Source organism: Seriola lalandi, unplaced genomic scaffold (genome assembly GCF_002814215.2).
Source record: "Seriola lalandi dorsalis isolate HSWRI2012SDOR001 ecotype SW California unplaced genomic scaffold, Sedor1 jcf7180002053686, whole genome shotgun sequence".
Classification (NCBI taxonomy): Eukaryota; Metazoa; Chordata; class Actinopteri; order Carangiformes; family Carangidae; genus Seriola; species Seriola lalandi.
The window spans coordinates 305,123-328,250 of NW_019524239.1; the positions used below are offsets into that span (position 1 = coordinate 305,123).

The 23,128-nt window shown below is 41.3% G+C and overlaps 1 protein-coding gene across 1 annotated transcript; it reads right to left on the reverse strand.

The window, feature by feature from the left end:
* Positions 1 to 5,380: 5,380 nt before the first annotated feature.
* mrrf (mitochondrial ribosome recycling factor) lies at positions 5,381 to 23,111 on the reverse strand. The gene is made up of 7 exons (XM_023401506.2): positions 23,005 to 23,111; positions 19,586 to 19,756; positions 19,298 to 19,450; positions 14,255 to 14,373; positions 9,669 to 9,760; positions 7,889 to 8,048; positions 5,381 to 7,399 (listed from the first exon to the last, which is right to left on the reverse strand). Exons 2-7 carry the CDS (start codon positions 19,752 to 19,754, stop codon positions 7,322 to 7,324), a joined length of 771 nt encoding a protein of 256 aa, XP_023257274.1. The 5' UTR covers positions 19,755 to 19,756; positions 23,005 to 23,111; the 3' UTR covers positions 5,381 to 7,321.
* Positions 23,112 to 23,128: the final 17 nt, after the last annotated feature.

A 23,128-nucleotide genomic window follows, 5' to 3' on the forward strand; every position in this document is an offset into this window, starting at 1 on the left:
TCTCTTTCATATCTCTCCCTGTCTTCACTGTTTATGCTTTGTAATCTTATCATAGCAGTCGAAGATGTACATTTTATTGCTTCATACCCACTTAGCTCTGTGGTTTGGGTAACAGTGATTTCTTATTCCCAATAAAGTCTAACATTTGAGAACAATTTTTTCTTTTCATGCTTTTTTCTTCTGCTTGGAGATCATTTTCTTTGGAAATGAAAAACATCTATGAATAAGTTATTCTCTTTAATAACAACTGCTTTATCCAACTGTCCCAAATATCCTCATCATCCATTCAATAAGAGAAAAATGCTTCCCCTGAAACTCAACTCCCCAACATAGCTGATACACACAACACACACACACGCAAAATGAGTTAGCCCCCATCAAAAAGGACGATCTCCTACACGCGCGGCCTCAGCCTCAACCGCCCAGACCAAAGAGGCGGTTTCATCATTTGGTAATTAATATTCCAGGGAAGAGGGAAGCATCAGGAAACAATTATTCAATAATGCATGGATGTAGATGCTCACTATGTCCACACACGCACACACACACACACACACACACACACACACACACACACACACATGCACACACACTATATTTTTTCCTTACATTTTGTTTACTATAACATGTTAGTAAACTACTGAACTTAACTGTTGTCAGAGTGTAGTATAATTTCTGTTCTTCTGCAACTATAAAAGTCCATGATGGGACTGGTTTTACAAGTTAGCATACACTGATGCAACATGTCTGATAATCGTGCAGTAAGTATGTCGATGTGTTTCTGTATCTGCCTACATTAAACAAAAGGGAATTAAAAAGCCGTTACCACGGCAGAGGTTTAACAGGGTGTGCTGGCATTAGACTAAAACAGAAAGGAGGTGAACAGAGAGGGTTAGAGACACTGAAAATGACATGACAGTACAATAAATAATAAAATGGTATTGTATGAAATTTTATGGTTTTACCTGAAATGACAGCATGACAGAGAAGTGCATAAAACATAACATGACATAACAACATATTGACAGACTGACAACATATGAAATGAAATATATGCAATGACGTGATATAGCAGGACTTTTTACAACATAAGAAAGGACTTACTACAGTAAATGATATAACACAACACAAAAAGTATGTAAAGACACTGATCCACATGCTGTGATGTGATTTGATAATAAGTTGCACAGCTACTTAGAGCCCTCTAGAGTTTTAGGAGTTGCAATGAATAAAAAAATGAAATGAACTGAGGTGATTCAGACTAACGCACTTCGAATTGCTTAGTTGTTGAAAGGTGCTATACATATAAACTTCCCTTTACTAGGTTGACCGCAGTTTGACCATAGTTGAGATACATAAAATAGTGTGTGTACATATGTATCTTACAAATGAGGAAAAGCAGGGAAAGGGGCAAACAGGACCATAGACTGAAAGGTCATTTGTCTATCTTCCAACTTGGGAGCTAGATAGATTGCAAAGGTGGCTTTGTGGTTACATTGCCATTGCACATAAGCCGCAGGTTTGATCACCACAACAGCTTTATGTTCCACTAAAACGTCCTCAAGCCAGACACTTACTCACCTGCACATACTCACTCATACTAAACGTTAAGACTTTAGCTAAAGCCAAAAACAAAAAAAGGGCAAAAAGAACACTGGTTACAGACGTGCGTGTTATGGCTCGTATTCAGTTACAGATCATTTTTTCTTTACTACATAGCGCACAGGGAGGACGGGGCGAGGTGGGTAATGTTGGGTGACGATGTGTTGATTTAAGTCAACGTGATGGCACACTTGGCTTGTGGGGTCCATTCTCTAGTCCTCACTGGTGTTTTACCACACAGCTCCAGTCTGTAGCTATACTCTCCGCTGGCTCTGACCCAGTCTGTTTGGTAATTGGGATCAGATGAGTGGCAGCAAAAGCGAGGCGACCTGGGTTCTCTGGGACCCACAGTAACCTGGAAGCATTTATTTTATGGAAAAGATGTTTAGTTAAAGTGCAGAGCTGCAGCCTGCAGCCCAGCCCCTCTAATGACTCTCCAGTTATTTTGCCCAGGCGTGGAGGCAGAGCCCTGTGATGGATATGACTGGTGAAACAGGGACACACACACACAAACACACACACAAACACACATATACACACACACACACACACACACGTACACGCACACATGCTTCCATCACCATGCACTGTGATGGATATGACTGGTGAAAGCTCTGAACACTGTTTCCTGAGTCCTTCACTTCCTTCCTCCCAGGCCTGGGTCAGCCAAGCTGAGCCGGGTTTCACTATACTCGGACCGGATTGGATTGCAGATTAACAGGCTTCCTGTCCAATCCGTTGGACGCGTTCATCTGCTTTCCTAACGGTCACTTTTATTTATGAGCAAGCGGTGACGTTATTGAGGATGAATGACTCTCTTCAGGATGGATGAGATGCTGCAGGCTGGAAGCTCGGGGTGTGGTGGTGGGGGTGTGAGGAGGGAGAATGTCACTTTTTTTTCTGAACAATGACTCAGTCCAAAGGAACGGTATGTCTATGTATAAATGCATGCTTTTTCTTACATTCAACAACTACGACACATGGGAGCTACAGTTTCTTGTAGTTGGTATTGCACTGCAAAACTCTTCATCTTTCCAATTTTTGTTTATTCTTAAGCCCTGAAAATCTTATTTTCTTAAAATAACTGGAAAAGATACGCCAGTGTGGGGAGATACTCTAGTACAAATTAATTTGAGGCAAGAATTGCATCATTTTTCTTGATAATAGTGCAGCCATCTGCGTTATTCTGTCCTGTTTTTCAATAACTAATTTGGATGTGTATTGGAAACCAGTTCAGCATTAGCAGAGTTTTAAAATGTGTTTTACTGTAAGAAAAAGTGGCTTTTTGGCCTCGATAAAAGAAGAAAAGTCTGAAAATGATTTCACTTCTTCCATCTAATAAAATTTGCAAAATTTTCTGTTAATTGCTTCAACAGAAGCAATGATATAGGTTTGGTTTTCCTACCACAGTTTGGTCAAAGACAAATGTCATTTATAGCAACAGGAGGAGATATTATTTTCTTAAAATACTGGGCAGATATACTGACAATTATATGTAAAAATGTTTAATATAAAAAAAAAAACCAACCGCTTTCTTCCTTCTTCTGTTGTTTTTCTTATTTTTGGCTTAGTGCTTAAGTACTTTTAAAGGATTTAGACGCAGAGATATTTGTAAATTGGGTCCATTGTCATTCCCTCCACTATCCCATCACTACAGGTCTCCAACCCCACCCACCCCACACCTCTCATCCTCCTCCCTCCTTCCCTCTCCCTCTCTCCTGCTGGCAGCCCTTGATTACACTTGTCTCCTGGGGGAAGGTTTAAACTCCTCAGAGATAGTAATATCGAGGGCACTACTGGCTAGTCACTTCAGATCAGGGCGGGGGGAGGAAATGGCGACGGACATAAAGCTAAATATATAATTCCTCCCATGCCGGTAATCATGATGTCCAGACGATTTGAAATGACAGTTTAACCACTTTAGACTGAGGAACGCTTTGTTCGGATTTGAGAAGCAGGAGGTGTGTGTGTGTGTGTGTGTGTGTTGGAGCGTCTGGTTGGGCCCTGTGATGGTTGGGGAGCCTCCTCGTGGATATCCAAAGGGGCCCGTGTGGTCCTCTTTAAATGCACGTGTGGGGGGAGGGAGCGCACGTTCCACTGAGTTAAAATGGCTCACAGACCAGACAGGAGCAATTCTGTGAATGACTGACGTGCCAAGAGCTCCGGAAGGAAACACTCTCACCGCCCGGTATTAGTTTACCTGATTATTAGGATATCCAGCTTCCTCCTAAAATGGCCGGCCATTTCCCTGTTAGAGGCAGTAAGAGCGCCCACCTGGATTAGGCCCAATCGTGGCCTGCATTACAACAGGAACAACAAAGCATCATGCCACACAGCTCCACCAATTACATCTATAAATATTAATAGGCTAATCTGCACATATTCTTTTCCTCCAAGCCTGTTACTACATCCCTGAAAGGGTCAGATACTCTTAGGAAAATCAAATCCATTTAAAATTTAAGTTCACTTTGCATATGTAGAGGTTTTCGTTCCAGACAGGCTCTCTCAATATGCCCCCCCCCCCATCATCACATCGCAAGAGGAGAGTACATTTCGCATTCACGCGCTGATTGGATCCTTGATGAGATCTTCAGGGTGGCTTCTCGCACTCTGACGCACACTTTACACTCCAGAGGTGATGAGGAGAGAGAGAGAAGGAGGGAATGAGAAGCGCGCGTGTGTGAGTGTGTGTGTGTGATCAATCCAGTTCTGTCTGCACTGAAGTGGCCTGCTCTGTCGCTGCCCGGCTCCCAGGCCTCCTCAGCGGTTCAGCTCCTGCAGGAGCAGCGTGTCTTGATGTTCGGGGTGTAATCAAAGGCAGCACAAAGGGAAGAGAGCAAGCAGAGGGGCATCATTTATAAATTCTCTCTCTCTTCTTTCATTGTGACATACAAAATAATGCAGCCCCCCCCCCCCCCCCCCCCCCACTGCCAAACTGCTATTAGACCATTGTCACAAGCTTCTCTCAAAAGATATGAATAATGCAATACAGAAATCAACATGAAGCGTAGAGATATGGGGCAGAATGAAGAAAAGATGGAGAGACCGAGATGGAGAACAGGGACGAGTTCAAGTTGTTCTCTTTCCACGGCTGTATCGGATGTTTGTGCTTGCTGATAACAGTAAAGGGATTAAATTGGATTCAGTAAGCACACTGCAACAAGCACACTTACAAAAATTCCCATTTCAATTATTTAAAGCAAGACTATGTAACTTTTGAAAGAAGAAACAGCTAATTCTTCTTACAAATGAAAACTTGAGTCCATAAGCACTGAATAGCACTCAACGGTTCTGTTGCTTCACCTCACTTGGTCTGGTATGACCAGCAGCTCACTGTATGTTAGCTAATGTTAGCAAACATTAGCCAGATATTGCCGTATAACTGCCACTACAGAGGCACTTCACTGACTTGCATTGCTGTTACATTATATTTTTATCATTACCATTACATTTCCTGTTATTTCAAAATTCAAACCCTGCAGCCAATCGGAAAAAACTTTGAAGCTCATTAGAAAAAGAAAACAATTTTGTTTTGAACAGCACATTAGTTGCAGATCTATTGTGCAAGCATCAGACACTGATGCTTGTGAGGAAAAATACAGCTTTAAAAAGAGCTTGTTGTGAGTTGAAGCTGTAAGTTCAAAGTGTGTAGCTCTTTAAAATCTCTCCTTAAATGCAGCAGCAGTGGATGAAAGGCTACACTATCAAATCAAACGTTTACTGAACTAATTTACACTTGTATATTTTTGTGAGGAATCACCAAAGGACACACCAGAACTTCCACAGACAAACCTTTATTGCTCTCTCACTTGCACACGAACATAGTCACACACACACACGCACACGCACACACACACACGCACACACACATACGTCAAAAGGCGGTGCTAGTAGTAGTAAACATTTGAAAGGAACAGGGGTAATTCACTTGATAAATGTCAACCAAAATGAAGCTATCAGCTGAAAGCAATTTCCTTGTGCTTGTCTGTGTTCTGCGCCAGGGACTTGGGAGATTTTCACCCCTCCATCGATCATGAAGCCTCTGTTTTAGGCCAAGGTACACAATGCCCTCAAATTGCTGACATATGGACCTAGAATCACCACAAAAACCTGCCATTTCCACCCCGCCTCTCCTCTGTCCCGACCCAGCCACTCTTCTGCTAAACTCTTGTTTATCCAACGACTCTGGTCTGTTTAGGCCATTAAAGCGGAGCCATTGAGGGAGAGAGAGGGCCAAGGCAAATGTAATAAAGCCACAATCTGTAGTGTGCAATTTAGCACTGCTACCATGTAGCACAGAAGATGACAAAAACCACCATGAAATCTGCATTGTCGCTATATTCCTCTGTTCATTTTCTCCATTTGAACAAAGTCAGAAGGCTGTCTGATAAAGACACAATTAGGGGTGTGATCGTTAAATCACTGGGTGGCTATAAGAACAAGTGTGTGGGCAAACTTGGCTGCCTGCGACCAGTAGCAGGGGAAGCAAAACAAATCATGATAAAGATGATGACATCAACCACATAATAGTACGGAAAGCCTGTAGCTGGTGTAAACAGCGGATACATGAAAGCAGAGCCCTGTGTATGTGTGTATGTGTGTGTGTGTGTCAGTGTGTGTGTGTGTGTGTGTGTGTCAATGGGTAGGTTTTCTCATTCTAACATTTCTTGTGATTGATCTGGTTTGAACAACTGCTCGCCCCACAATTCCTGACTGTGGCTTTAAAAGTGCAGCTATTTAAAGACAAAGAAAGCCAAGTGCAGAACATTAAAAGCCTCTTTTCCTAATGGACAATTGTGGTGCTAGCGCCAGGGCCTCGAGGTCTGTACACAGGAAAACTCCATTATCACTCTAACTAATGGAGGAGGGAGCGACTTCAAACCAAAAGTGGGGAGAAAGAAAAGAAAACAAGGGAGAGAAAGATGACGCACATGGTACAAAGCAGTGTTTCTTTAATGGAGTCCATCAATAATGTTACTTTCCCGACTTTATTGTGTTTAAAAGCGAGTAGGCATATTATCAATCCTAGACATGGGCAGAAATTAAAGAGCTTTTTTTTCTTGAGTGCATTTTTTAACAGACTTTGAATCAATGTGAAACAAATGTTTGGCAACAGGCTAATGATATCTGTTCAGTTGGCTCCTGCGTCTCTGGAACAAACCCTCTCTCCCCTTCTCTCTCGCTCTTTGCCACCAAGACAAACCCACAGCCAGTTTACATTCAGACGGGTGCGCTTGTTTTATATAAACAGACAGCCCTTGTGGCAAAGGGTTTGATTAGGAGGAGGCCCGCAAATCCCATTAAAAGTCCATTCGTCCCTCGGTTGGAGTTTGTTTGAAGACAGGAAGAGTAACAAGGGAGGAGGGAGGTGACTGGCAGTCTGTCGTTGTTGTTGTTTCCATGCCAATTTCTGTTTATGCGCTGACGGTTTAAACACAGATATCACCCAGCAGCGAAGAGAGGATCTTCGCCAGTGATGTGGGCAGGAACCAAAGCCCAGTGTCTGCCGGGAGAACCCAAACATGCACTACAGGACCCACAACTTGTTTGTCTGTGGGATTCAAAAACTACATCCTCAGCGTGATCCGGTCACTGTCTATTATCAGCATCGTAAGACTGACATGTTGCTGCTGTTGTGTATGTCCACATGTAGGTTCAGCTATGACCAAATGATACAATATCGAAAATAATAACATGTGCGTGACCGTCACCGTCATCGTCATCCTAACAGCTCCTTGACCTTGGCTGCAAGCAGTTTGTCAATATCCACAGTAATGTTGTCCGCCATCTGCTGAATCTGTGAAGGCAGAGGGGGAAGATGGGAAAAAAATTGAACTATTATGAATGCACGTATCTGGCACATCTTTGATGACATTATGTAGCTGTGATGTGACTGGACTGATGATGAATTTCTCTTCAGTGCTGATTTAGAGCTGCCAAAATATTGTAAAACACTTCCATTATTATATTAAATTCATTCTTAGGCACTGACTTCATGCTTTAGTTGTAATGTCACTTTAGAAAAAGCTGCAGCATTGGATGGTTTGGGCTGCGGCTGCAGTAGTTTCAGGTCTTAGTCTTAGTCTCAGTAGAGTCTTAGCTCTAATCATGATCACCTTCTTAAGTCTCATCAGTTTAGCGACTCATCTCTCACATTTGGCCACCTTCCTCCATTGTCCCTGTGTCAGTCTGCCCTATCAATTAACAAGCTTTATGAAGATCACTGAATGCCTCTGTCTCCATGTGTAAGAGAACTGTTGTCTTTTTTCTTTTCCCCGTCTCGCACCTGTTTTTCTATGAGCCGTATGGTGTCCTCTGAGTGTCCTTCCTTCACCTTTTTGACCTTTGCGACAGAGTTAGATCGGACTCTCCTCAGTGAGTCTTTAGCCTTGTTGCTGAACTCTTTGGCCAGCTTGGCGAGGTTCTCTCTGTGTTCCCGTGTTACTCTGCAAGATAGAGAGGACGTGAGATGGGAGAGAAGACAGAAGGCCAAACAGTAAGATAGAAGATGACATGCAAAAAAGAAAAAATTGAGACGGTAACCTTCGGTGGGAGACAAGTAAATGGATTACACCAAGCAGAAGTACACACACACACACACACACACACACACACACACACACACACACACACAAACACACACACATACACACACACACACACACACACATCCATACTCTTTTCATGTCCCTGTGTGCTGGTATGTACATAAAATACCAAATACAGAAACAAAATGTGCAAAAACAAAATGATGAAGAAATAATGTTCTCACTTATGCAAAGGGGGGTGCTAAGTGCTCGTAGGCATGAAGTCTAATCATTTTAGTTCTGACTCGTAGCAACCATGTAACAACAATCAGTTCCCGAGGTCTTAGACGAGAGCTGAAACATCCGTCATCCCGACAACTTTGCATTTGTTAATCACTCAAAAAAAAAAAATCATACTTCCCATTTCACTCTCACTTTTTGTCCTTAATTGGCTTTTTTTCGTTGTTTTTGCCTCGGGCACTATTTGCAAACAATCCAAGTGCAGCGTCTATTTACCGCAAACAATACAGCCTAATTACTGATTCCAGGGCCAATCAAGAAGCGCCTTCTCTTTGGAAATGCAAATGGAGGCTCGGAGCGTGCCGAGACTGATTGCAGGGGGAAAGCAGTCTGACTCTTGTGTCCCTCCTCTGCCAGACTAACACCTGCTGCACCATGTGCGCACACACACACACACACACACATACACACAAAAACATACATACACATAAACACAGGCTGGCATTTATGCAGACTTACATGCACATGTGTGTATATGTAAAAAAAACAGACAGTATATACACACACAGTGGTTTAGTGAGTGAGTGACAGATAGTTTTGTGTGAAGTTGTTTGACTAGGCAGACAGAAAAAGAGAGAGGGAGAGAGAGAGACAGAGAGACAGAGAGAGAGAGAGAAAGTGTGTGACCCGTTCAACATATCAACACACTGGGGGTCTCTCTACCTCTACAAGCAAAAGTCAATAAATCTGTCAGTTACAGTTCAGTGTATGGCGACTAAGGGTTTTATTAATAGAGTGAAATACAAAACCATGGGTGAGACCTACTGTGAGGCTTAGCTGAATTTGCATAATGTACTGATGATGTCATTGATTTATGTTTTAATCATTTGGTCTATGATCTCAATAATAATGTGAAATGTCTGTCACAGGTTACCAGACATATCTCTTAAAATCTTCTGTTTTGTCTGGATAACAGTAAAAAAACAAAAAAAACAAAACGCACACACACACACACGCACACACACACACACACACACACCAAAACAATAATTATAAAAAATAACTACAATTAAAATTTTGACAATTCATTGATTAATCTGATCACCCCAATGTTTCTGAAGGAGTAGAAGTTAAAATACATGTTGACATCGAAGAGAGGCAATGGGAAAACAGAGGGGCGATAAAGGACAAATAAAAGTGAAAGAGAAACATCAAAAAGAAGGAAAACGTGTTTGCCCATACTTATGTGCGTGTATGTGAGTGTATGTGTGTGTGTGTGTGTTTGAGAATGAGGCTCACCTAGGAATGGGCACCCTGATGATTGTCCCATCCACCTCTGGGTTTAAGTTCATGCTACTCTCTCTAAGGGCACGGGTGGCAGCCGCTGTAGCCTGGGGGCAAGCACACGAGCATGAGCATGCGCGCACATACGCGCGCGCACACACACACACAGACACACACGAGCATGTGCACACGCACACGCGCACACGCACACACACGAGCATGCGCGCGCGCACACACACACACACGAATGTGTGCTTCGCTTCGAGCACTGGTGTGAATTGAAAAGCAACCGTACAACTGCAGGTAGTGGCCCAGCTCCAGCTGGCAATCATTAAGGTGTTATATTGTGCATGTAGTGTGTGTATGTGTGTTTGGGTGATGTGTGTGAGTGTGTGTGTGTGTCAGGGGAAGCCCATGCAGTGTGGAAGTGCCTCGGGCCACTGTCAGCGCTCGGCCCTGTGGGACGAGACTGAGGGGTTGCAGGGCAGGGCGCTGACCCCTGGTGACCTCATAGGAGAGTCTGCTTGTGCTTGTGTATGATACATGGATACCCACACATGCACACGCAAACATATACACAGTTGTGCTTCGGGGTGTGTATGTGTATTTAATGTTGACACAGATTCATCAAACACTACAATGTCTACTAATGCAATGTTTTTACTGAAAGGCGATTCAGTCACGATCAGTCTCAAACCAGCGAAAATGCATGAGATTCCTTTCAAATCTGGAATCAACATGTCTAACGTTGTATGTGGCATAAAAACCTTTGTGTAAATAATCGTGACACAGCAATGATCTGATCACCAAAACTGATTTCCGAGATCAGCTACACATTAGTTACACTATATTAGGAGCACAAATCAAGAATTTTTAAGACCGATACTGATATTGATCGACCGATAGTAATCCATTTTTTTTTAACACAAACACATAACTTTTACAAAAATCTTGATACGGATCCCATTGATTTATATTTTTAAAGAATTGTGACCAGGACATTGTGAAGGATATTTTACAGTTGAAAATTCACCTTGCTTCTGGTGGACAAACACACTGTTATTAAATTATGTTGAACCTACTTTGGTATTTCTGAACTGCAATTTCTTGCTACTCATAGGCCGACATACACAGTTAAGCATATGCACATCAACCGATATGTCAGTTTAGTTCTAGTCAAGAATCACTGCTGCCTTATGTAAACTTGGTCTAAACTATCACTGGTCTAAACATCTGCACAAAATGTCATTCTTCTCAGCTGTTGTCCAAAATATCTTCATAAAAAACAAAGCCAATATTTCCAAAACACCATCTGTCATCTTTATAAAGGATGGAGAGAATCAGAGGGGAATGACAAAAAGAGCATTATGTGTTTTGGGTGGGAACAAGTGTGGACACTGGCTGGAGAGGCAGCTGTGCTGTAAATGCTAAATGATATCTCAACACAAGATCAGACAAAGATGTTGAGAGGTTCTGAAAAGTGTTGCTTTACAGTCATAAAATACTTTGATAATATTAGCAAACTTTGAGCTCTTTGTAATTTTATTTAAAATGATATTTCTATTTGTTTGGCAGACAGAGCAGGCAGCAGAAAAAGAAGCTTGCATGAAACTCGTTATAAATATTAAAACAGCTTTCACATATGTGAAACATAAAGACATTATCCACCATATACAACACAATCCCTCGGCCCAGCAAACACTACATTAAAACCAGAGAGCTGCAGTTAAACAGTTCATACACACAAGGGGGAGGAAGCCAAATCCTTTGAATCACTGAAAACAAAGTCACACTCCTCAAACCAATTCTGCAACCACATGACAATTCCCTTAGCTGAGCTTTACAAAGTGTGCAAATGAGCAATGCAAGGAATAAGAGGGAATCATTTCCTCCTCTTTTTTTTTTTTTTTTTTTTTTTTTTTTTTTTTAAAAACCTCTTTCTACCCTACTCCCCTTTCTCGACAGCTCCCTCTGGCCTCTTCCGCTGAGGGAAAGAAATGGCAGAGAGATTAAAGGAATTTATTTGTGTGCATTAAATTAATTCATGAAGTTTCTTTTCCTATGTTAAAATCATCCGGAGCGCAGGCCTCTGGTTGCTCCCTTTGAGTGTGGGGTGATAGATTCAGCCCATACCTATGTTTGATTGTTCTCAGCATCAAATTCATCACCGTTTCCCCTCTCCGACGTTCACTCCGGTGGTTACGGAAAACCGAGCGGAATTTCTCTGGAAAGGCCGAGCAGGCTCTGGTTAATATGTTTGAGAGGAAGAGAAATTACACTGAAGTTTCACATCAAACGCTGATGGCCCGGTTCAAAGCAAAGAGGCGAGTGTAGTGGAATGTGTGTGAGAGCTTGTGTGTGTGTGTGTGTGTGTACATGTATTAAAAGGGAGTCCCGAAGAAAACAAAGTTTTACTTTAAGAAAAAAGTGATGGGATGCTTAAACACGCACATACACCAAATTGCCTCCTGATCTAAAGCTGTTAGCTGTTGTTAGTTCCACTGTGTCTTCCCAGGCCGATCCTAATGAATGAATGGAAAACAATGGTAGGGCCTCTGGAGTGCCTGGTAATGGATAGACATCATTATAAGCCTATTAGGTCTGGGTAGTGAGGACTCACCCCTGTGTGGGACATGGGTAACACAGGGCACGACAGGATAGCGTGTGTGTGCATGAGTGTGTCTGTTTCCTCGTGTGTGGTCTGTGGTCGGAGTTTCGGGGAAGGAAAAAGACTCACCGGTGGACCATTCAGCTCGATTCAGGTTGAGGGCTGGATTCCAGATTTGAGATGCTGATAATTACTTAGATTTGCAAGTTGTTTTGTGATATTGGTACAAAGGAGAACAAAAAGGCGAAACCACAACCCTCAGTGTCAAAAACGGTGACTGGTAGAAAAACAGAAGGCGGAGGAAGATATTTGCAAAAGCTGTTTTTTTTTTATTGTAACAGACAGGTGGTTCTCCACAAGAGCAAACTTCCTTTCAATGTCATTTACGCTTACAAAAACTGGTTAATATCTTTGAATTCTTCAAAAACTACTGTAAATTTGTAGGAACACAGTCGCTTAACTGTGGAACAGGTTACAATATTGTGTTAGAATGTGTAATTGCTTGTCTATAAGGTCTTAATCTTTATTTATTCCCTCTACCTATTTTATTGTGTCTATTTTAGTCATGCTAACGGAATGGCAATGTCAGCCGGTTGGTCGACCACTTTGATCCAGACTGAAATATCTCTGTAACTGATTGATGGATTTCCATGATATTTTATATAGGCATTCATGGTCCCCAAAGTCAAAGTTTCCAATTATCCTGAGAAATATCTCAACATCTACTGGAAGGATTGGCACAAAATTTGGTACAAAAATTCATGATCCTCAGAATATGAATCGTTGTGATCCTGACAATCCCACTAGTGCCACAATGAAGTTGAAATTTTGGGTAGTTCTAGGTTAAATGTCTCAACACCTATTAGATGGATTGCCATGAAATTTGCAACATACGATATTTGACACTTTGGTTTATGAACAAATACCAAATAAATAAAACTGCCATTCCCATCTGCCTCAGTTGCACGTTTTGTTTATTGCTAATAAGGAAATATCATCATGCTAATATGCTCAACTAAGATGGGGAACACAGTCTAAACATTAAACCTTCTAAACACCAGCATGTTGGCATTATCATTTTCAGCATGCTTTCATAATAAAGCTATGCTAAAGCTTTGAGTTTGTCACACTTTTACCATACCATGCATATAAACTTATGAAATTTGTGTTTACATGGTGTTTTGCATACCAGTTTATTCTCTTTTTCACAGTCATATGAGCAAAAAGCATTTCACTACATGACTTGAACTTTGCATCTCAAACAAAACACTATACAGGCTACTTGTTTATTAGCTCAATGGCTAATGAGCTCAAAAAGAACTATGAGTACATAGAGAATGAGAATATACTATCATGAGCACTGACAGTCTGTCGACATATGATTGCATAATGTTGTGTTAAGTGCTAAAAAAGCACATTTAGATTTTCCAGACCACCGGAAAGTCTGGCCACTAAAACTCTGCTTTGCCCCCATGTGCAACATTTCTATCTGGAGCTCTGATTAGGATAGCATTGTATCATCTACAAAGCAAGAGGGAGAGAAAAAGGATTGAAAAAAGAAAAATAATCTATTCCTTCCTAACCTGGGGGTAAAATGAGGTCATTTCCTATTCTGTGACAACTCACACACAGGCTTAACCACATCTCTGTGCAAGCACACACAGAGTTTAGGTTCTTGTTGCTATCTTTCACCCCAGAACAAAGAGCTCCCCGAGTCATCAATCAATTAGCATCTGAGACACAGTGGGAGGGAGAGAGGCAGGTCAGGTTTCATTTACACACACTGATGTGGGATTCTGGTCTGGCTCACTTTTCCTTCAGTGAGGACCGTCTATCTGTCTGTGCTTTGGATTATTTTTACAAAGCTTTTAGTTACTGTGTTCTTGTCTGTATGAGACAAACAAATAATAGTAGGGAGAATCTGTATCCGGTGTGGGTTCTTGTGTGTGGCTCTTTGTGTGTGTAAGTGTGTGTGTGTGTGTGATCGGCTTACTTCAGGGAAGCTGCTCATGTTGACCATAATGAGCTGAGGTGATTTCATGGAGATCTGACCCAGCTGGTTAAGAGGGAACTTTCCATCTTGAGTCGGCACCACAATGTGATCGAGGGCTCCTAAACAAATACAGATAAATGGAATTGTTTAATTACTTTATTTATTCATCCACATTGATAGTCATTGATAGTGCATCTGTACATCTGCAGGTTAGTTTTATCATCCAATATCGAACATATCAGCTTCTGTAAACTGTAGCTGTAAAAGTTTTATAGGCTGCATTTTATGTATATTTTTATTATTATCTAAATTAAAGGGGACTATAGTTTTGTAGATATGTTCATACATATTATTTAAATAATTTAATGTTCAAATGTGTCTATTGTACAAAATTCATTGTCACGTTCTATTGAGTTACTGCCATTATTGATTATAAAGTTTATTGTTTTATATTATCTGTAAATGTATCTCTATTTATACGTACATTTATAACAAATGCTTGTTAATGTTGTGTGTTTATGTAAAACAAAGAAGATTATCCAATATATTGTTACCGATTTGTTTTATTCTCAAATATCAATATCGGCCGCAAAGGTCCGGTATCAATTCAGGCTCTGGTAGATGTGGTTTTTGCTTTTCTCATTTGATGACACTGTTTCCATGCAAAGTTAATATAAAGGAAAATGTACAGTAAATTATTCAGACTGACAAATAAATGGACAGAGAGATGAATGTGCAGTAGAAGTCGCTGACTGCATGACTGAGTTAAAAAAATAATAGAAATAAACAGAGACCACTGTCAGACTGTTCGGAGTTTCCATGATCTACTGTCTCTCTGCGCTGTCAACACTGAAAGAAGCAAAGGTAAGTTTGACGGCATAAGCTGACTTCTGTCCCTTCCTTCTTCCCTCCCTCTATCACCCTCTTCATCTCTCCTCTTCCTCCCTCACTCCACCCATACGCCCCTCTCCCCCTCTCCCCCCTCCTCCATCTGGCTAACCTCAGACGCAGTTGTTTCCTTCTTCTCCAACTCTGCCTTACATCACTCGCTCCCTGCTTACCCAGTGGGGGTTGTGCTGCTGGTGGTGGTGTGTGTACTTGTGTGTGGAGAAAGGGGGTTGGGGGGTTGAAGGGGAGGTGAGCCAATGGTGTAATTTTCTCTGTATGATCAATTTATCATATGATTTCAAGGGCAAACAAAAAACATAGATCTACCGATCATAGATTAGACACAGAAGAAGAAATTAAAAATAAAAGGTTGCTATGATGTGATGAAATGAATACAGATTATAGAAAGGCCACACCCCAGCTGACTGGGTGACATACTGTCTATCTGCCAATTATTCTGTCCGCGTCCGTGTGCGGGTTTAAACCTGCCTAACCCATTGTCCATCTCGCAGTGTCTGTGTATATTCAGCCCGTTCATGTCCATATCTGTGACCTTCTGGCTGTCCATCTTTGTTACCTGTGCCTTGACAATGAGCACCTACACATCTGCTAGTACTTAGGGAGGGCATCCAGACAGACAGACAGTTGTTTCCTTAGCTACAAAGATGGAGGGTGAGGAGGGGGTACAGGGGGTTGAGAGACGAGTGAGAGCGCATCCGCCAAATATAAAAAATTTGGCTAAATTATTCTTTATTGAAATATTACATGTGATATAAATGTACACTACACTACTACATATGAGTGTCGAGGTGACCTAGCGGTGAGGACAGATCCCATAGTGTGATATCAAACATCCCCAGTTTAATTCCTTCCCAGAGACCATGTCAGCTCCCCCTGTCTCTCCCCTCATTTCCTGTCACTTCTTGATTGTCAACCTTGGAATAAAGGCAAAATGCCCAAAAATGCACATGCAAACCTGCCAAGGTTAGCTGTAAAATGTGGACCATCCGTATCAGGTGGTCTCTGTGCAGCTGTTTGGTCTGCAGCACAGCTCGAATGAGCCAACCGGATTAAGTGTGAACACAACCTTAATGTGCTGTGATGAACTCATGAGGTTTTATGACACTTTTAGCCAAGATGCAGTACTAACAAGACTGAGGGTCGACAGTCGTACCAGCGGCTCTGTATTTGGGCACAGCTGTGCTTTGAGATGATACTAACATGTCTTAGTTTAGGGGTTTAGCATGCTAACATTTTGCCAACTAGCTGCTACACATCAGCATGTTAACAGTGTCACGTTAAGTATGTTGGCATGCTGAGGTTAGGATTTCGGCTGTAGACTCACCGTTAGACGTCTTATCCACAGAGAGGCGTCCTTGTTTCTATTTTCAGACCACTTAACTGATGTACTTGTGTTTTCCAGCAAAGCTATAAATAACATTTATGATTATTAAGCTCCAATAGCTCTTTTCTTCGACAAGACCTCTAGGTACAGACAAAGTGCTTTGAGGTATTTAAAAAATATTTTTCCTGTACTGTTGTTGTTGTTGCTCTAAGTCTCAGTCCACTCTCTCTTCAAGTTTCCATGGAAACAGATAGTTTTCAGGCCAGATTACCCGTATGTGACTAACCACAATATGGTGGTCACGGCATTGATCCCTTCTCTCTGCGTTTATATGTGACCTTCTGCTTTACACCACACACAAACAAACACATGCACTCGTACAGTATGCATTCACGGCAACACACACTAGTGCATACAGTCATACACACAATCACACACAATCACACACACAATCACACACACAATCACACACACACACACACACACACACACACTTAATGAGAGCCAGATGAGAGGTTCATGAAACAAACACACACACTCGCACCAGACGCACACACACATTCAGACAACTGACGTCATTCCATTCCACCATCTCATCTCTCCTGTCAGCTCTAAGTCCTGCTGCCTCCCTGGATTACTGTGCAGCTGGACAGAAGAGAGGGGGATGGACGGAGTGGAGGAGAGCAGTGAGGGATACGCAGATGGAGGGAGAAGACAGGGTGGATGACAGGATGGAGGGACAGAGGCAACAATGGCGAGAGATAGAGAAGGAGAACAGAGGAGATGGAGAGAGTGAAGCAGAACTCTTAAAATTCTTGAACTTTTGTTCACAGGGCAAAAGTTTCCGTATGGATCAATAAGAAACTTTAATTAAGAGGTATGAGACAGAGTTTGAAAGTATCATGTGCAGAAGCCAAAATATGAAGCTGGGAATTATTGGAAAAACAAGAGAAGAGTAAGTAAGAGAAGGATAAAGGGAGGGGCTGAAGAAAATGACTCAGAGCAAAAAACTGTTGAATGATGAATGGTGGAAGAAAAAAAAAAGAGGTTGAGAAAGAGATGAAAACTGAACAGATAAATAACAGTGAAACGGTTGGATCAAGACTACAAGTGGAGACACTGAGGGTTTAACCATAAAACTCAATGTTGTGTTTGTGCTTCTGTGTGTCTGCATGTTAGGCAAGAGAAAACAACGACACTGTGAGCAAATCTAACATCAGAGAGAGGGGAAGGAGGGAAAGCAGGAGAAACTCAGGACACTTCCAGGTTTGAAGTCTGACTCCAGCGTCTGCCTCCTCCCGCGGGAGCTTCCATTACACACCCCACCTCTTACTACCCGAGCCCGGCTCCCATTTGTTGGAACCCAAAGGCAAAGGGTCATGACCTGGATGTAGTCTGGGAAACAGAGGTCAAACTGTGGTCAAGGTGAGGTCACACGAGGCTCTCCTCACTCTCAGCCCTTGGGCGATTTGTCAGGTAGATGCAAAGAGGAAGGCTCACCAACTTACGTCCTAAAGTATGTGCTGTGGTATTAAAAGGTCTCATGATGCACATGACAAATTGTCAACAGAGGATGCAACAAACATCTTGTATAGCGAAGAACAGAAGTCTGAGAAGAACAGGCACGTCTGTGGAAATGCAACTGAAATGCAATATATGGAAACATTGGTCACAATCTGGGTAAACATTTTATCATTCTGGCAGCAAACATCCAGGACACCAGACACATAGCTTTGAAAATGGAACATGTGTATCGGCAATAGATAAAAAAAATCTAAAAAATTAAAAAAAAAAAAAGCGATTTATTTTCACGAGGCTAGCTATGACGGCTGACATCAACATGGGGATTACTAGTAAGAATGAAATTAAATAAAAGGAAGATTACAAAGACATAACCGGCTGCAGCTGTCACATAGACAGTATGTACTTGAATGTGGTATATGCTATTCAGGCTAAATCCACACATGTCTTAGTTTGAAAACTTTTGCTACATTTACATTTGGCCTCCGCACTACCCCTAAAACAGAGACTTTTGGAAACGATGAAGCGGACACCCGCCTCGCGTCCTGATTGGGTCTAATCAGCCATAACTACCAGTGTTGAATGCAACATGGGTAACGGATTAGATGTGTTGCTGACCTTATTGTCTTTGTAAGCAGCTGTTGTGCAGTTAGACACTACATTGTAATGCTACAACTGCTGTTCCTGTTCCTCATTCTTAGTATTTTCTCCAACTGACCAAGTGTAGAGTAGACGGCCTGCTTCCTGTTTACACCGGCACGAGAACGCCCAGTGTACATGAACTGTCACGTCATATGCGTTTTCAGGTGTGTTAGTATGGAGGGAGATCGTTTCTGATACAGAGATGAAATTGTCATCTGGACAGAGATCGTTTTAAAATGAAAATGTATTAATGGGGGCGTAGCCTCAATTTACTGCATTTGTTCTATTGTTCTAGCTTGTTTTTCTTCATTAACAATCTATTAACAATACTAGGAAATGATTAACTGAGCCAAAAAATTAAGTGAGTATACTGTCATTGCTTTTATTATTCTGCAATGTATTACTATTGTTTATTTATTGTTGTAGACAGCTAGTTAAGTAAACTCTTATGTGTTATTTTTGTCTCCTATAAGGTGACTTAAATTTTGAACGTGTGAGTCAATGTATTTGTTCTGGTTTTGTGTCTTTGGTAACTGATCAGTTGTGTATTTGAGAGTGTAAAAGTGTGAGAAACAAAAGGAAAGTGATGTGAGGAGACACAAAACGTGAGAGGGAGCCCAGGAAAGAAAGAGAGAAAAGCAGAATACCTGGCGAGGTTCGGAAGCCGAGGTTGCGTGTGAAGTCATCTTTGAGCGCATTGAGAATGGCTGCCATGTCCTCCTTCACTTCATCCAGACTGATGACGTCTTCCACCAGAGCTGAATTAATATTCACCTTAGCCGACTGGCCTTTTGCCTTAGCTTGGAAGGTGAAGAGAGGGAAAGAAGGATTGAGGAATGGAGACTCATATCTAAGACAAATTATGTCTACTCAAGTAGCCCACATCCAGATTTAGAACAAAGTTGAACTCCGGTGTTTGTAATCTGTGCACTGACCTTTTGCCTTCTTGGTGGCATAGAGCCTGGTGCATGCAGCAGGGTAACAGGTGTTGCCGGGGCACAGTAGCGGGGCACTGACCCTGGAAGTGACGAGGGGAGACCTGACCTGTCGCACCAGGGACTGACACAGCAGAGGTCGCAGCAGGCTCAGATGATTCAAAGCCATAACTAAATAAGAACATACAGTATAAATGTTGTCAGAGGTAAAATAGTGCCACTGAATTTGGTGTAACATCACTTAGTTTTAAATTTCATAGAATCACAGGTTATTCACAGATCACTTGAAGTCAATTGTAATATTTATCAAAATGAAGCAATAACTCACATCAGCCAGTAGGAGGTAGGCCTACATCTTGTACTGACATTACAGTGCCATAGTCTCCTTTTCCCTTCACAACTATCTGATGATAATGCGCAACAAAAATCATGAAGGAAACAGTAGAAACAAAGCCATCAAATCCTATATTTTCTGTGCATCCTCTTTGAAGTCTATAAGGAGTAAGATTTTTCTTCATTAAAGGACATATGTTTGATTTTTGACCATATAAATTACAAGTATATTCAAATACATACAGTAGCTCAAGAGATCAACTTACAAATCATTATTTCTTCTATTTGTCATCTGATCGTCATCAAATATATCGGCCTATTTGTGGTTTACAAACCTTAAACATGTTAAGAAAATGTTCCCATAGGAGTGGATAATATGGATAAAATCCATTTATGCAAGATATCCAATTTACCAAAGTAAATGTACTGTTATATCACAATACCAATATGCACAGTGAAGTGCATGCACTGATATGATAATCCAAAATGTCAGCCATGAAAAAGCCTGTAACCTTTTCAACAAATCAATTAATGGTTCAAATGAAACAACGAACAAACAATGAAAGATTTCAAGTTTCACTGATTGGATCACGGACTGTATGTTTAAGCAGAGTTTGACGATACAATCCACAGATTAGGAGAAGATGCACATATAAATACAGTCACATATCCCAGCTGTTGTAACTTCCTGCACTCAACTCCACAGGCTACATTACATGCAGTTACACTTAAGTCACGATGCTCTTTCTCTTCCTCTTACACACAGACAAATCTTTGGGATAAAAACTAAGTCCGCACTCAGCCCACGCACAGTTGTTTGGGCATTCCTGAAGGGGAACCTCCCAATCAAAAAAAAAAACACACAACACTATGAGACCAGCCACATCTTTTCTATGGATGAACCGCCTCCCACCTCGCAAACTGGCTCTCGAGTGTGAACTGCGTCACTGAACCTCAGCGACACACACAAGCACAGGCAAACTCTCAGATATTGAAGCCCACAGACACAAACACACACTAAAGCCGGTCTTTCACAGTCAGTGGCTGTGAACAGCTCGCGGTGTACTGCAGCCTGACTGACATCCTCCATTGTCTGGTGTGTATTTGTAACTGTAAACTTAAAGCTGTGAGGGGAAACAAACCATACTGCTGCAGTAAAAACTATTTGGACACACATGAGAGGAGCTTTTACTGAATGCATCATATTTCTGAGACACTTTTTTCTGGGAAATGATGAATATACTGAATAATTTTCAGCTTAAAGCCCCAAAAACGTCGAAAACAAAATGGAGTGGAGACAAAAAAGCTGAGTTTCCCCACCCATCCAAGAGGCATTAATTAAATGTTCAGTAAAGTCATTGGTTTGACATCTTTTTATGGATATCTGTTGACTCACATATCTGAGATTGAAAATATTTTTGAAATGTAAAGAGTAAAGGTAGAGTTGGTCATTTTAATTCTCTTCACATTTCAAGCTATTAAAAGTTATCCAGATGTTTCAGAAATCTTGATATAATAATTTTTCAAGTTTTCAAGGACATTGGAGGCAATACAACTATTTTTTTCTTGTCTTGTTAAGACTTCTCATCACCAGTCATGAGTCCAAAAACGCCCAGTGAAACCCACCCCAAGAAATGTTAGTCACCAAAAAAATTATGTTGGAGAAATGCGGAATCCCTTTATTTTAGTGAAATTTGAATGTATTTGCTGTATTGAAATTTTGAATCAAAAAATTTGCCTTAAATAACCCATCATCTGTAATCTGTGGATTGTAAACAGTACTGATCTCAGTGTCCTCACAAAAGCTACAACCATGTCACTAGTCCCTGATGTTAGTCCAAGATAATTTCCCGACACCCAAACATATCCCAATGGCAATATTTAGGCAAGACTGCGGACCACCACCTATAACAGAAACCCATAATAGGTATCCATGGCTGGCAGGTTTCCTGTCATGCTGATATGATACGGTGCACTACGGCAGAGCAAATAGGCTGAGATGTGGGACAGTGACAGATCTCTTTAGAGGGGAAGTCGAGCAGAAAAAGTGAAGCACAGGTGTTCAGTGGGATACTGTAGCCTCATATCCTGTAGGTTTTACACACAGCAGCAGCTGCAGACACACCTCTGCTTCTTCCAGTGGCTGAAGCCAGCTGGTGAGCCCGCATGATTTCTCCTCTGTACACTTTACAGCTTGAGCAGAAAATAATGCAGCGGTGTATCTGACAATGCTCTGCCTTGTCAAAAAAAAAAAAACTGTTCACACTGGGGCAGTGACTTATGATTATTTTAATCATCAATTCATCTCTCTCTTTTTGTTTAATTGATTGATTGTTTAATATATGAAGTGTCAGAGAATGCTTCCTAGAGCCCAATGTGACGCCTTCAAATTGCTTTTTTTAGGCCACTGTGCTCAGTAAAGTTACCAGTCCAAATTATTCATATTACAATGCTATAAAACAGAAAGAAATTTTAGAAACTTGAACCAGCATATGACATTTTTGCTCATAGACTAATCTTTCTGCACTAGATCACAAAATAAACACACTGGTCTATTTAAGTAACAAGAAACTGGCTTGACTGACTGATAATATATCTATAATGGTTCTGATTTTTACCAAAAAGTATCCCTGACAACTGAAAATGACACTTCAGTTTAACTTTTATATCGTCACAGTCCACTGAGAGGAACATAAAACGGGAAACTTCACGTGTGATATTCCAGTGAACAGATATGTGGATGTCCACTCGGGAAAGTGTTTGGGTTATCACTATTGATCTTTTCTATGTCATTCAATCCCAAAGGTGGCACCAGGATGATTCAGATCATTAATATCTAATTGATACTCGAGTAAAATTATGAAAGTAGGTGGCTGTCGAGGCTGATACTATATCAAGTAACAAACATACACACGTAGTTAAGATAACTAGCTGGTCCTGACACTTTATGTAAGTGGAATGTGAAGGTCGGTGCTGTGATGTCGGTGTGCACGTCATGGGCAAAAACCGACATAAAACACTGCTAAATATAGTACTTCCTTTGATTTCTGTCATTCAACTGTAAATAATCCCAAAACTCTACTTACTTTCAGGTTTAAAGTCTTTACAGAGGCTTGTTAGCTGCAGAGAGAGACATCAGGGAAAAGCCACATTTGATATGTTTATTGTCATCATTACGCGCCGGTGTTTGGCCACATCCGGGTCGGTGTT